Source organism: Leuciscus leuciscus (genome assembly GCF_965113295.1).
Source record: "Leuciscus leuciscus genome assembly, chromosome: 12".
Taxonomy (NCBI): Eukaryota; Metazoa; Chordata; class Actinopteri; order Cypriniformes; family Leuciscidae; genus Leuciscus; species Leuciscus leuciscus.
This window is the reverse complement of record NC_138736.1, coordinates 38,153,960-38,167,044: the sequence shown is the minus strand read 5'-3', so window position 1 is coordinate 38,167,044 and position 13,085 is coordinate 38,153,960. Positions and strand designations below refer to the sequence as shown.

The 13,085-nt window shown below is 38.2% G+C and overlaps 1 protein-coding gene and 1 long non-coding RNA gene across 4 annotated transcripts in view; one reads left to right on the top strand and one right to left on the bottom strand.

The window, feature by feature from the left end:
* The window catches only part of snx13 (sorting nexin 13), a 30,963-nt gene extending 23,034 nt beyond the window's left edge, over positions 1-7,929 (bottom strand). For all 3 annotated transcript variants that reach the window (XM_082185450.1, XM_082185452.1, XM_082185451.1), the window contains exon 1: positions 7,772-7,929. In XM_082185450.1, the coding sequence (XP_082041576.1) occupies positions 7,772-7,783 (12 nt within the window). In that variant the 5' untranslated portion in view covers positions 7,784-7,929. The remainder of the gene's footprint in view (positions 1-7,771) is intronic.
* On the top strand, positions 1,374-7,030 carry LOC309510623. Its single transcript, XR_014210407.1, has 2 exons — positions 1,374-3,376; positions 4,506-7,030. It is a non-coding gene; the product is annotated as an uncharacterized lncRNA (long non-coding RNA).
* Positions 7,930-13,085: the final 5,156 nt, after the last annotated feature.

Genomic DNA, 13,085 nt, shown 5'->3' with positions numbered 1-13,085 from the left:
CTATTTATATACTCTATTACTCTGTTATATTACCCTGGCATTAAATTAACGAGAAAAATAGCTTACACTGCTGAGTGAGTGTTTCCAATACAACTGATTAACGTAAATTAATTCTCTCAGTTTTTTTGGAAAGTCATAGAAACTCTTGACGTGGATTTTTTCTTTTGCAATTGGAGGAAATGAGCATGTAAAACTGATATTTGTTGTAGTTTCCGTTCACCGCACTATAGAGGTTTATAAAACTAAGACAACTTCTGCTTCTGAGAACCCCGGAAATGTTCATAATGAAGAAAATAATGAGAGCAAAAGAAAATGAGAAAATAAAGTGCAAAGAGGGTGCAAAAAGAAAGAAAGAAAGGGCAAAGGAAAGAAAAGAAAGCGATCTAGATAAATATGAAGAAAGTCAATCAAAATTCTTTTCCTGTCACAGTGTGCAGTGTTTGTTAATTTGTTAAAAGTCTGGCCACACAAGACCATTAGACCATGTATTCATCCCAAGACCACAAACCCTTGTCCTGACCTGCGAATCATTCATGACTTGTGCTGACATCATGTGGATTTAGGCAAACAGCCTAACAAACCCACTCTGGATGCGGCTTCAGCGTTCTAGAGATCATCCTAGTATGCCACAGACACAATGCACGTATGTGTTATTACAGGGACAAACAAACAGGCTTTCACGTGTGTGGTGTGTCACAGGACTGCAAAACAGGGCGCTGGCAAACTATCCCAGCTGAAACACCAGCTTACACACAACACAACACTATGGTGGATGCTATTAGAGCAAGACAAATTACATTTGAACGATATATTGGTGTAGTTATATTATGATATTATGATATAATATATCATACATTTTCTTGCTTGGTCTTTTTTTTTATGATGATGATTGTCTCAACTAATAAGAGTATTGCACCCTCAAGTCTCTGGATCTTTTGTCTCTAGACAAGGCTTGGGAACATCCTTTAATGTGTGTCTGTGGGGTTTTATCACCGGTTTTATTGTTGTTTTATTGTCCCGTATGTAAAAGCATGCATCTGATTACTTAGTGAAGTAACAGCCCGTCTCTCCTCAACAGACTCAATAATGTCTGTTTGTCTCAATTAAAGGGATAATTCACCCAAAAATTACAACTTCTGTCATAATTACTCCCTCTCATCATGTCGTTCCAAAACAGATTCTTTCTTCCATGAAGAAAATTAATTACTGTAGAATATTCTTGCCTAAAATTACAAAAAAGCACCATTAAAATTGTCAACACAACTTCTGTGCTGATATTTAAGGCATTATCATCAATAATGTTTGCACCAGTTCACTGTTCATTTGAAGGGAAGATTATCAGTGAACAATGACTTGTGTAAATGTGATGTGTAAAGTCATACAGGTGATTTTAAAGGTGCTTTTGTGCTCATTATGAAGCATGAATGTTACAGCCAGTGAGCAGAGCACATTACTCAAACTTTCTCCTGTGCTCTGTGGAATAAAGTCAATCATACAGAACAACATAAGGCTGAGTTAATACTAAACAATGATCAGTTTAATTGATTAAATAGCCAGTATAGTGGCTACTAAACAGTCCTGATGTGTCTACCTCAAAATGATAGTGCAATGAACGTGTCTGCTTTGCATTTGGTCTCAATGTGTGCAAGTAAACGTCATCAAAACAGTGACACCGGACCACATAACAGAGAGAAAAGGTATCAGGTATGAGGGAAAACAAGACATCTGAATGCCACCTTACCATAAACCAAATACAAAGTTATCCACTACATCAATCAAACAACATGAAGGGGAGAAAAATCTGTTCTGAATCAACATTCACTGGTTTTATCAAAGTTCATAGTCTAACAATATATGGACTATTAGCAGTTCATGCTTTGTGTTTTTTAGATAAAGCGATTTGCACAAATGCACATACAATCCAAACTGTTTGGAAAACGTCCTTGACTGTGGGAAGTTTTCCGTGTGCTTTCTAAAAAACAGGTTTCGACCCTTATCGCCACCAAACTCATACGTCTAAAGAACATAAAAGCAGATTATGACATACGGGGGACTAGAAAACCAAAGCTGCTTCTCTGTCGTCAAACACACAATAATCCAACAGCCGTTTTATCTTTAACATGTTTTCACATCACAGCAAATCACATGAGGGCTGCATATATCATTTTAGCATCGATATAATGATGTGCGAATCCATGATAGTCACACCGCAGGGTGTGCGATGTCAAGTAAAGGGATCGAACTGTAGTTGATCCACACGGGCCAGTTATCTGTGCTTGTGCAGATTCACTCCCCTACAAAATCACATCAATAATTCCACAATTATTAATTATTTCCAAATAGAGGTGAAACTGTTTTCATATCACAATAAATATAACAGAAAAACAAAATATTGTAATATCAGTTTTTTTTCCCAATATCGTGCGGCCTAACATGATCACCAAAAAACTGAAATAGCAATATTATCCAGTAGGAAGACTAAGATAAATAAATAAACCAATTTAATTTAGCCTAATCATCAGGCTTTCATATGAGACAGAAAGGTGTAAAGATGTAACCTTAATAAGACTCTTAACAGCAATGATCTCAGTCTGTCATGTCAGAACGGGCCACCAAAGACCTCAGCCAGGTTAAGATTATTATCCAGCGACGGTCATCCAATCATCTACAGCAAACAAGCTCCACCTTCTTAATCAAAACGCAATATGCATTCACATTACGCTGCGCGGCCATGCATGCTACGGCTACCGGCGCGTGACACACGGATGTTTCCAGAACATGATTCTCAGCTCAGATCGAGGGTGACTCGGCACTGAGAAGAGCTCATAAGAGATCCCAAAGGTTTCAAGAGTGATCTGGCACAACTCCTCAGACTTTGGCGTTAATTCAGGCTTGTCACCGAGGTCTATTTTAAGACGGGTGTAAATACCCCAGGCTCGAGTGCCGCTTCACAGAGACCAAAAGCTGTGTGTATAATCCAGATCTATGCCAACTGCACTTATATATAAAAGAGTTCAAGTTCTATACAGACCAAATTACTACATTAAACGTATTGCCATGTCAATAAAATAATGTTCTTAAAAAGCTTACTTGACACATGCAAGTAGTAGCACCTGTACTTGGCCGCTCGCTGTAACGTTAGCCTAGATAAATGTGCGCTATTATTAGGCGGATATCCAAGTGTTTGATAACAGTAGAAACAACTTAAAATACTTATTTTTGGTCTTGCAGATACGAGTTATACATCATTACTCTTATTTGTGTAAACTCACAATAACAACAAAACTTTGTCCCTAGGTAAAATAAAGAAAACAAACAGGATGCACTTTCTGCCGTCTCAGTATCCGTGAACTGTTGAACTGCACCGAAACTCAGCGTATACTCGCCATTAGGGCTGTCAACGAATATTCTAAATTCGAATATATATTCGAATAGTTTTAAAAAACAGAAATTCGAACGTGAAAATTAATATTCGAATGTGAATTTCGAATATGGAAAAACACGCCCGCGGAAGCAGAGGCGCGGCTGTCTGCTTTACGAGTGGGCGCGCGCGCTGCCTGAAGCCTTGTTTATACTTTCGCCTGTCTCCGCAGCGCGAGTCTCCGCAGACTGCGCGCGCACCTCCCCCAAACGGACAAGGCGTTTATACTCGACGCGCTCGCCGTTGTACTATTCTTTGAAACGATAGGGGGCGATTCGCGCTCGTGCGGACGCGTCGAGTATAAACAAGACTTGAGGGACAGGTCACACGAGTCGCATTGTCTAGCACAGCGTCACTGCTGAAAGTTGACAGTGCACTAAAAGACAATGGAATAAATTGCAGTCAGTTTTTCCTTTTTTTAATACAAGCACCAATAATGTAAGTAGCCTTTTTCTTTTTTAATAGCACTTTATTTTTTATGAACCTCAGGGTAAAAGTTCTTTGTTGTCACATTTCTCGGAATTGTGTGCCTCATTTTATTTAAAGTTAAACAGAAAAGTTCCATGTTTACCACAGCACAGCTCGCTCGGAGCGTTCAATGTCGGTTCTATACTGTAAAACTTCAATTAATGTTAATACATTTGTTTCAATCACTGAATGAAGCCTGCTATATTTGGGGCAAGAGTCGCGACCTTAAATTGCTTGCACAAAACTCTTGATCAGCACTCAACATGTGCTTATTGTTGTTCATTTAAACCGTTATGAGCAGAGAGAGCGTGAGCGCGAGGGCGAGAGAGAGAGAGAGAGAGAGAGAGAGAGTGCCTGCGAGTGAGCGAGACTGAGGTCTGCGGTCTTGGCCATTAGTTTATTTACTTGGTTTTGTGTTGGTAATACAATGTCAAATATGTTTAAACTTAAATTAACTACCTATACAAGTTATGTATGTCTCTTTGTATTAATTTGTCCTGTTATTGACGTAATGCGCGTCATTGAAAAAATGCGCAACCAGATGTTCGAATAGTTCGAATATTCGTGTGTTTTTTAGAGGGAATATTCGAACGTCATTTTTGAGCAATTTTGACAGCCCTACTCGCCATACTTACAGACATGAGAAATATATCTATAGAAAGCTTGAAATGTCTACTTTTAAACAAACCAATTCAAATAGAAAACAAATGCTCTGATTATGTAATCCGTATGAAAGAGTTAGTACCGAAGAAGTACAAGTTGGTACTCACGCGCTCATCGGATTTGTCTGTAATTGGCTACAATGATCAACGCACGGGAGCGTTTGGAAGTGTTTTAAAAAACGGGAGCAGGAGTGTTTGAAAGCACAAGCATAAACTCATCTATTAGCGGACCGCTCTGCTGAATGACGCCTGCTTTCAAACGCTCCCATGTGTATCTGTGTAAGCGCTCGGTGAAGAGCGTAACTGATGTATATTTACAACATGTTTTTCAAACGTTGATCATTGTAGCCAATCACAGAGACTTCAGATGAGCGCGCGAATACAATAGGCAATCAGGTGTGTATATGATTCGGCTCAACAGCGCTCAAAGCGTCACATTTTTAAAATGTCAGTACCGACTGGTACCGAAGTCAGTACTTTTTGACAACTCTAGTATGAAAGGCACATCCACTATATCTGCAGCGATGACGAGTCAGCATCGCCAACTTCATCTTTGCCGCCGACACTGACTCAGAAAGCACTAGTTTATTAACAAATAATTAAAATGTCTCCTTGCTATTTTTTTATTACTTTTGTCAGTGTTTTGCGGCAAGCTTATAGGCTATATATATTACACCTAGGCTGTATATAGTAAAGGCTCATTATGGTTTAGTATTTCCCCCAGTATATATTTAAAAATTAAATATTAATATGCAATAGGTCAACTAATGGCTTAAATGAACGACGACTAGGCTAGTCGACAAGAAAAATCTTTAGTCGGAGGCAGCCTAGAAATCAGACATAATATTTTTGCCTGGCAGATGATAAAATGGGTGAAACAAACTGGTTACATATATAACTACATCACTGCAAAAACAAACAGCTTCCTTCTCTGCACAGGCTACGGTCACGGTGTTACTGTGAAATAATTGTCAGCATTAGATAATAGCACCCAGCTAATTAGGCTAACACCCCATGACCAGGAGCTTCACAAAGCTTTGATAAGGATCAGATAATACGATTTACATCAGCATACATCTCACAGCTGTGATGGGCATAAACAGGGCACACGCACAGAGAGAGCATGCTGGGATAGCTTCAGTGCGCAGGTGAACTGAGCCACTCGTGTCGTAACACGAGTCTGATAGTCAAGTTCTGGACATTTACAGTTTGGCATTCCTCTGTTGACACACAACCCAGCGGCGGCACACTGTACAAGAACACATAGGCCTACTTATAATTTACTGAGGAAACAAAAGGAATGAAGAAACAAACATGAAAAAACTCTTTGTGCATGAAATTCCTATCATTCTTATGATTCTATTCTACTTGTACTTACTGCAAACAAACGAAATGACCTGTAATATAACATCACATGCGTCACAGCAGGTTGACCTGAAACTCTGTGATTCAACGCCACGGGCTAGTAAAACATTTGCTGTAGTGCATTAACTTCGAGGTCCAGCCCTAAAATGCAAAAGACAGAGTGAATGCGTTCAAGTCCTGATATGCCGACAGAGACACGTGAGGACGCTCTTACAGCGGGTCAGGCGACTCAAGAGGATCCAGCTCATACACCTGTCATCAGGAGACCAAATACACACGGATTTCAACAATGCACTGAACTTTTGACAAATGCATGATTTTCATTGATGAAGTGTGTTCAATTGGCAAGCTTGTCTTCAAAACAAAACAGGTGTTTAATCTTTAAGTTAGTTTCTAATTAAATAAATGTGACGATGACCTAAAATAACCCCAACACAGGGCAAGTAGCACACAACAAGACTCTTTCAGGCCTGTCTATACTACAATATTTGCATGAGTTTAAACAATCATTCACAGCTAAAACAAAAGGCAACACACCTATTCACAAAATAATCAGGATCCCAGAATTCTCACCAATTAATTTCTATGAGTTTTCCTGTTGTTCTTGATTACAGATTTGATGCTAAAATTGCATACAGTATATATGCACCTGAAAACAATAATAAAGACAAAAAAACTGCTTATTGCAAATGTCCCAAACAGGAGTTATGTCGAAACTATATAATTAGAGGGTGAAATGACACATCCAGAGAGTAAGTGTAATGAAACCAGACTGTTATCTTGCCATCATAACCAACCATACCACAATGTTTGCATAGTCTAAACAAGTATGTCACTTTAGAAATATGCTCAGAAACTGAAATAAAATCCACACATTAACAACTTTATCATCCGACACGAAGTCTGCATGGGTTTAACTGCCTTGTTAAGGCAAAGTAGATGTTTACACTTTACAAGAACATATTCAGAGACCGAAATACTACATACAACCAGGCATGATTTAACCAACATTACACTCTGGACTACATTTAGCCAAAACAAGTGTTTATAATTTAGTATATTGTTTATTTTAGTAAACAATACACATATACTGATAGGTTAAAAAAAAACATAAGACAAGAGCAAAACAAAGAGAACCAGGCTTCTCATCATAAACAAATTACAATGTATAGCCTACAGCTAAACCAGGTTCAAGGTTTTACTTTCTAATACATTGCTTTTTCAGTATCAACACATCAAGATCAGATACTGATATATGACACTAACAAACAAAACCAGTGTCTGTTATCAGGTGTGTCATCATAATCAACCTTATGGCCTGAAGAACTGCAGCCTTTATCAGGTTTTATTTCTCCCATACACGCAAAACTAGCATTTTATTTCAACATATGTCTGTAGTGTAAATACATAATCATACGCTCAAACGACACGTACACATATGTATGATAAGTTTAACACACATGCCACGACGTATCTCAACATCAACAAGCTGAGACACGCAGAAAACACACAAATACCCATCATCTCCACCCATTGCCCCTTATACACACAACTGTCTCTCTCTCTCTCACACACACACACACTACTCATGTAAACACACATACATGTAACAGACACAGCTGATGTTAGCTGAGCTAGCTGAAGACTTACTGTCAGTGCTCAGAAACATATAATCCCATCGCATTACTGTGTGTAATCCTGCACACAAGACGCGCGCGTGTGTGTGCTAATGTGTGTAACTGTGTGTGTACTTCAGTGTGTGTGTTTATTTACCTGCTCAGGTAACACACGGCTAAGCTAACAGCAGCTCAATACAGCAGGAAATACAATAAAAGGACAAAACATCATGGCTTACCTCTGCAAACATTATTTAAAATGTAAAAACGGTTGTCTGGTTTATCCCCGCCACATTATTAGCGCATTTCTTTCTTCTCACGTTCATAAACTGAGGCGCTTCAGGACTGCGCGCGCCCACCCTGCAGCCGCCATGAGCGCGAGCTCGACAAGCAACGCAAACTAGAGCAAACACTCCGGAGCGCTTCTGGGAAAGGTCATGTGATGAGAAAAGCGGGCACTGATTGGTTGGCAGAATTCAATCACCCGGAAGATTGCCTACGAAGCTACGATTTAGGCAAATATTATACCTATGATTTATTGATAAATATCTTCTAAAATTATATAGACTCCTATAGAATTTACTTTTATAATGATAGTTAGACGTGAGCCAAATGGTATTCTTCTCCCAAGCAGGAGTCTCCCCAGCGCTGTGTATTGCTCGGCGTTGTAGAGTGGGCATACTAGTTAAAAAAGTTACCTGTAGCGTAACCTGTGATTGGTCAGCGTGTGATGATGACACACCTTTCATACCCGTGACTCATGATTTATTATATTTGGTTAATTTAAATAGTACAGACTTGTGTAACGATGTAAAGTGCCTCGTATAGTCGTATTGTTGATTTTTTTTTCTTCTTCTCGGAAATCGTGCGTCATTTTAACGCACTTCTGCTGAACCAGCACTGATACAGCAGTTGACCTACTCAATGCTCTCAACATGTGACACAATAAAACTCTAAAAGTGTTCTAATCTAGTGTACAACTTGAATAAAATCATTTTCTTTCTTCCTTTCTTTCTTTTGACATGGCGTATGTCAAGAACTACACTAAAGTAGAGCCAATTATCTGTGTAAACATGGCTAAAACATAAAGGATGTTCCCAGCTAACAGGGAATGCTCTCAGAACTTTGGCTTTTCTGAACAAACATTCTTCCAGTAAAATTATCTGGTCTTTAATAATGTTTTTAAAACGTTAGCACTAAAACGTTTATACATCATTAATGAATGTAGCCTAGCACTTTTTAATAATGTTACTACTTGTTTTAGAATGTTTGGAGAACATTCAAAAGTAACATTCCCATAATGTTTGCAGAATAATAAAATACAATGTTCCCCTAATGTTTGAAAGTTTGAAAACTGGACATTTTAATCATTCAGAGAATATTAAGAAATGAGTTAAGAAACTTGATGGGAACATAAGCAAAATGTTTTAGGACACATCTTTGTTACCTGGGTTGCGTGGTGTGACAGCTTGATATTTTGATATTGATATATATATATTCAATATGCTACGGCTATGAATCAGCTATTGCTACATTGGCATTACCGGTTTCCAGTTGCTCAAAGCCCCGCTCGGGTCACACTGCAGGCAGGGAAGAACCATCATCAGAGTTACATCAGCTACTGAAGGGCAAATGAAGAATAATCTTCACATTTCTATTCCATTTCAGATTCCAGGTAAGCCTATGCATCATATGTCTTCATTTTATAAAGTAGTCCAAGTCAGAAATAATTATTTGTTTCCTCCATAGACTATCAGTCACACAACAGGATAAAGACCGGCTGACGCGGGCCATGACGTCACACTGAATGATCCTAAATAAACTTTGGACCTTATTTATGTTTATGACCGTAAGTGAGAAGACCAGAGATAGATGAGGAAGAAGCAGGAGATGAATGCACAGAGTAATGCACATGAAATGGATGTGATGCCTATGATAAGGCTTGTTCATATGAGCCTGTGATGATAAAAATGGAATGCAATAAAGAGTTGCTCACTCATGCTGAATGTAGGCTACATAGATGCTTTGATGTCATGATTAGGCATGTATGGGTAGCTTATAGTTGACAAATAACATGGACATTATTTTTACCCACAGCAAGATTGTATGACAAAGTTCAACAGACAAATCAGACAAAAATATCTCATTTGTGATTTTTCTTTTCTATTGGAACATAGTTTTTTTTTTTTTTTTTTTTTTACAGTTCAACTGATGCTGATAATAAAGCAAAATAAAATGTGCTATAGATTTTATCTTTGATAGCCTATGCATTAGAAATATATAGATGTCCTGTAGCCTATTTTGTGCTCATGGTGTGAAAAGATCATGTCACACTCATTGCATCAAGCTATTCTCACTGTCAGCATCTCTTGAGTGATATAAGACAGCACTGTGATGTGAGAAGCAGTCAGCGTGGGTAACGCGTTATTCTACTGCATCTGTTCTGTTGCGCGATGCGCTATTTTTAGATCTCGCGTCTTGATGCTGCGGGCGCGCGCGTGCGTTCGTCTACGGCGCGCGCTGAAGATCCGCGGTGCGTTTTTATGAATGAGTGTGTGATCGCCATCGTTCCTCTCATAGCAACCCATAAACGAGCAGGAACAGATATATACTTTTTCAGGTGAGTGCAAACTGCATGTCTCATGTTATCATCCTCTTGTCTTGGATAGATAGATAGATAGATAGATAGATAGATAGATAGATAGATAGATAGATAGATAGATAGATAGATAGATAGATAGATAGATAGATAGATAGATAGATAGATAGATAGATAGATAGATAGATAGATAGATAGATAGATAGATAGATAGATAGATAGAATTGTTGAAAGATACAAAAATTGTTGCCCAAACTTGAATTAGATCATTGAGTTTGTGTAAAATTAGGTTCATGGATTTATGGCATTATGCACTGTAATGCATGTATGCAATTACATGGAATTAATTAGAGCAATTTTACATGAGAATCTATCTCATAAATTTAGCATAAGGGCTTATAATACAGTCTAATCAGTACTAATAATAGTAAATTGTAAAAGCATATAATGCATGACGCAAATAAATCTGAATCATTTTTGTAGTTTTCCCCTTAAAGAAGGGTTTAGAGCTCTTGGTAACAGGTACAGAATATCCAGCATCGTCTGCTCATAGGATGCATGGAGGACACATCACTGAGCTATAAATAGAACTGACAGCACACACACACACACACACACACACACACACACACACACACACACACACACACACACACACACACACACACACACACACAGAAGCTGTTCCTCCTGAGCATCTCAGGTTTATAGGCACTAGTTTGCACAGATGAGATTTCACATGATTCATCCACAGGTGAATTGTACAGCGACAGGGTGAAGATCAGATCCACAGGTTATATCAACAGGTCTGCTATGAATAAACATGTGAATACAGTATGCCACGGTCTGGCACTATTATTTCACAGCCTATATCACTGTAAAATCATTATGAATGCAAAATAGCTTATGAAACAGTGCAAACGGTAAAGGAAAAATATCCAACCATTGTTTTGGCTGAGAGCTAATATTGATTTGCATGCAATTACATAATGAGCTGTAGTGTATTCTGCATCTCGGTTATAATGTGTTCTTGTGTGTTTTCTCGCTGTTAAAGGACTCACGTGATGCTGTACGCTCTTCATCATTGGCTGACATCTCGATGAGCTTACACACAGGTACCTCTCCATCACTCACATACTCACAGCTTTATAAATTATGTAGTGTCCTATGAATAAATGAAATAAAGGTTTCACAGCAATGCCATAGAATAATAGTTTTAGAACAATTCAGTGAACAGTTCTTAAGAGAACCATTTTTTCTTAGTGTAAAGTCAATGTTAAAAATCTATAGAACCCTTTTCCACTATAAAGAACCTTTTGTGGAATGAAAAGGTTCTTAATGGAACCATCAATCCCAATAAAGAAGCTTTATTTTGAAGTGTAGCTTGACCTTTTGACCTCTCCCATGCTCTCTCACACACACCTGGACTGAAGGTAGATGTCTCTCAGTGATGGCTTTAGATATATTTAGCACACTTTGGATGTGTTTCTGGCTGATATTGTGTGACTGAGTCTCGACTGAGAGGTTTTGAAATGAGTTCATGAGTGTGTGTTGAGTGACGCAGATGGTGTGATTGTTTGAGTGATGTCAACACAGAAAACTTCAGCTTTATATTGGCTCATCCATCCTCAAATCTCAGAGGGTGGAGACCAGCGACATTCCTGACACACTGACATATGCATGATGTTTCCTTCACAAACACACACACATATACGCACGCATACACATAAATGAGCAATCTTAAAATACACACTCACATAACACACTACCTTGAAAAAGTTTTGTTTCGATAAGATTTCATGATGTTTTTGAACGAAGTCTCTTCTGCTCACCAAAGGCTGCACTTCTTTGATTAAAAATACAGTAAAAACAGTGATATCGTGAAATATTTTAATTCAAAATAACAGTTTTCTATGTGAATATATGGTAAAGTGTAATGTATTCCTGTGATCAAAGCTGAATTTTCAGCATCATTACTCCAGTCTTCAGTGTCACATGATCCTTCAGAAATCTAATAATCTGATTTGCTAAGAAACATTTATGATTATTAACAATGTTAGAAACAGTCGTGCTGCTTTGTGATACATCTGTTTCAGGATTCTTTGATGAATAGAAAGTTCAAAATAATTTATTTGAAATTCAATCTTTTTGTATCAAAGTAAAAGTATGTCACTTCTGATCAATTTAATTCAGTCTTGCTGAATAAAAGTATTAATTTCTTTGAAAAATATATTGCTGACCCCTTTTGAACAGAAGCACACACAAACACACACACACACACACACACACACACACACACACACACACACACACACACACACACACACACACACACACACACACACACACACACACACACACACACACACACACACACACACACACACACACCTGGTTTATGTCATATCTCCACCTACACTAATACAAAGACATGCACTTGAGTATTTTAGCCTCAAGATGGCGCTGTTGCAAACTGACCCTAAAAGCTCCACCTTTAATGAGTGTGTGTGTATTTTTATGTGTTTGAGCATCTAAATGTGTTTACAGTGGAGCGCTTTTATTTGTTCCCCTCCTGATGCCTCTCATTCCTTTAGTGTATGTCGTGAGGTTTGATCAGTAGAGGGTTTCCGACCACTGTGACGAGTCTCATTTAACAAAAAAATCAAGAAGGCAAAATAAGAATATTTATTTGATAATCAAGATTATGATCCGGTGCTGAATTAAACAAGTAATGTAGTGAGTAGTGACATCACGTCACAACAATGCAGCTGCTGTTTGAAATGTCTCTCATTACATAATGCATACAGTTTCAGATATGCTCAGGCCTGAGATGTACTCTTACTGTCTACAACACAAGCACTGTCACAGTAACACAAGAAGCATTCACAAACTGCATCTTTCTTGCTTTATACATAGAACATACTGTGCAATATGCAGTTGGCAGTGCACTTGTG